Source organism: Blennius ocellaris (genome assembly GCF_963422515.1).
Source record: "Blennius ocellaris genome assembly, chromosome: 2".
NCBI lineage: Eukaryota > Metazoa > Chordata > Actinopteri > Blenniiformes > Blenniidae > Blennius > Blennius ocellaris.
Window position 1 is genome coordinate 1,997,763 of NC_137651.1, and position 1,515 is coordinate 1,999,277.

Genomic DNA, 1,515 nt, shown 5'->3' on the forward strand with positions numbered 1-1,515 from the left:
CATAGTCATGAAAATAAAGGAAATTCTTTGAATGAGAAAGTGTGTCCAAACGTTTGGTCTGTACTATATATATATATATATATATATATATATATATATATATATATATATATATATATATATATATATATATATATATAGAGAGAGAGAGAGAGAGAGAGAGAGAGAGTATAAAGTATCCAGATTACTGGAAGGCTAATTTCCTCAGGGGTGTTTGTTAATTAGCTCGGTGGTTAGACAGTACAAAGAACTGAAGGAGGGGGATCAGCGCTCATTCTGAGTTTAAAATAGGCAGTAATGCAGCTTATTGATGTCTGGTTTCATGCAAGTGTGTGAGCTCTCATGCAAAAGGGAAACACTTTAATTGTTGTAAGTTGAATGAACAACTGTTTCTTATGAATTTTACAAGTGAAATTTGAACATTGTCATCATGTACTAATGCTCTTGTTAGTAAAACATGATATTTTTGCTTCATGTTTATCCTTTGTGTTGGTAAGTGAATGAAACTACGGGAGCTTCGTGATGAACCACACAAATTGGTCATATTTCACTTTGGCTGTGTACTTTGACATTGGTCTGTTGAAATATTTGTGTTTCCTATTTTTGTTGCTCTTGTATGTTTGTATCATTGGAGCCAACGTGCTGCTGATCGTGGTGATCTGCGTGAACAGGACCCTGCATGAGCCCATGTACCTGTTCCTGGTCAGCCTGTTTGTCAACGAGCTGTACGGCAGCAGCGGCCTGTTCCCGCTGCTCCTGGTCCACATCCTGTCTGAGTCCCACGCCGTGCCGGCGCCGCTCTGCTTCCTGCAGATCTTCTCTTTACACTGCTATGGAGCTGTAGAATATATTAGTCTGGCTGTCATGTCTTATGACAGATATCTGGCTATCTGTTACCCGCTGCAGTACAACATGTGGATGAGCTGCAGCACCACAGCCATGCTGATCGCTGTCGCCTGGCTGTATGGGATTATAGTGTGTCTTGTGATGGTGACACTGAGCTCGTCTTTGCAGCTCTGTGGGAACATAATATACAAAGTATACTGTGATAATTTTTCTGTGGTGAAACTGGCCTGTTCTGACGTCACTGTGGTCAACATTCATGGGCTCATTACCATCCTGATCTCTTTGGGCACGCCTCTGATTTTCATTTTTTATACATACTTTAAAATCCTCATGGTTTGTGTTTGTGGGTCCAAGCAGACTCGTCAGAAAGCCATCAGCACGTGCACGCCACACCTTACCTCCGTGCTGCACTTCACTGTGGCTTCCCTGTTTGAGCTGCTGCAGGGCCGCTTTGACATGACGGGCATGCCCATGCTGCTGCGCATCTTTTTATCTTTGTACTGGTTCACATGTCAGCCACTCCTCAACCCTTTGGTGTATGGTCTGAAACTGTCCAAGATCCGGCTGGTTTGTAGCGGTCTGCTGAGTGCTGTGAGGAAACCCTCTCGTACTCAGTGTGTGCCACCTCTTGTCAATAAATGCAATACAGTGTGGTTCATGTCTGCATGA

The 1,515-nt window shown here is 43.0% G+C and overlaps 1 protein-coding gene across 1 annotated transcript; it reads left to right on the forward strand.

Moving 5' to 3' along the window:
- Positions 1 to 522: 522 nt before the first annotated feature.
- LOC308136832 (olfactory receptor 4B13-like) lies at positions 523 to 1,515 on the forward strand (the record flags this gene model as incomplete). The annotated part of the gene is made up of 1 exon (XM_080505362.1): positions 523 to 1,515. One exon carries the CDS (start codon positions 523 to 525, stop codon positions 1,513 to 1,515), a length of 993 nt encoding a protein of 330 aa, XP_080361488.1.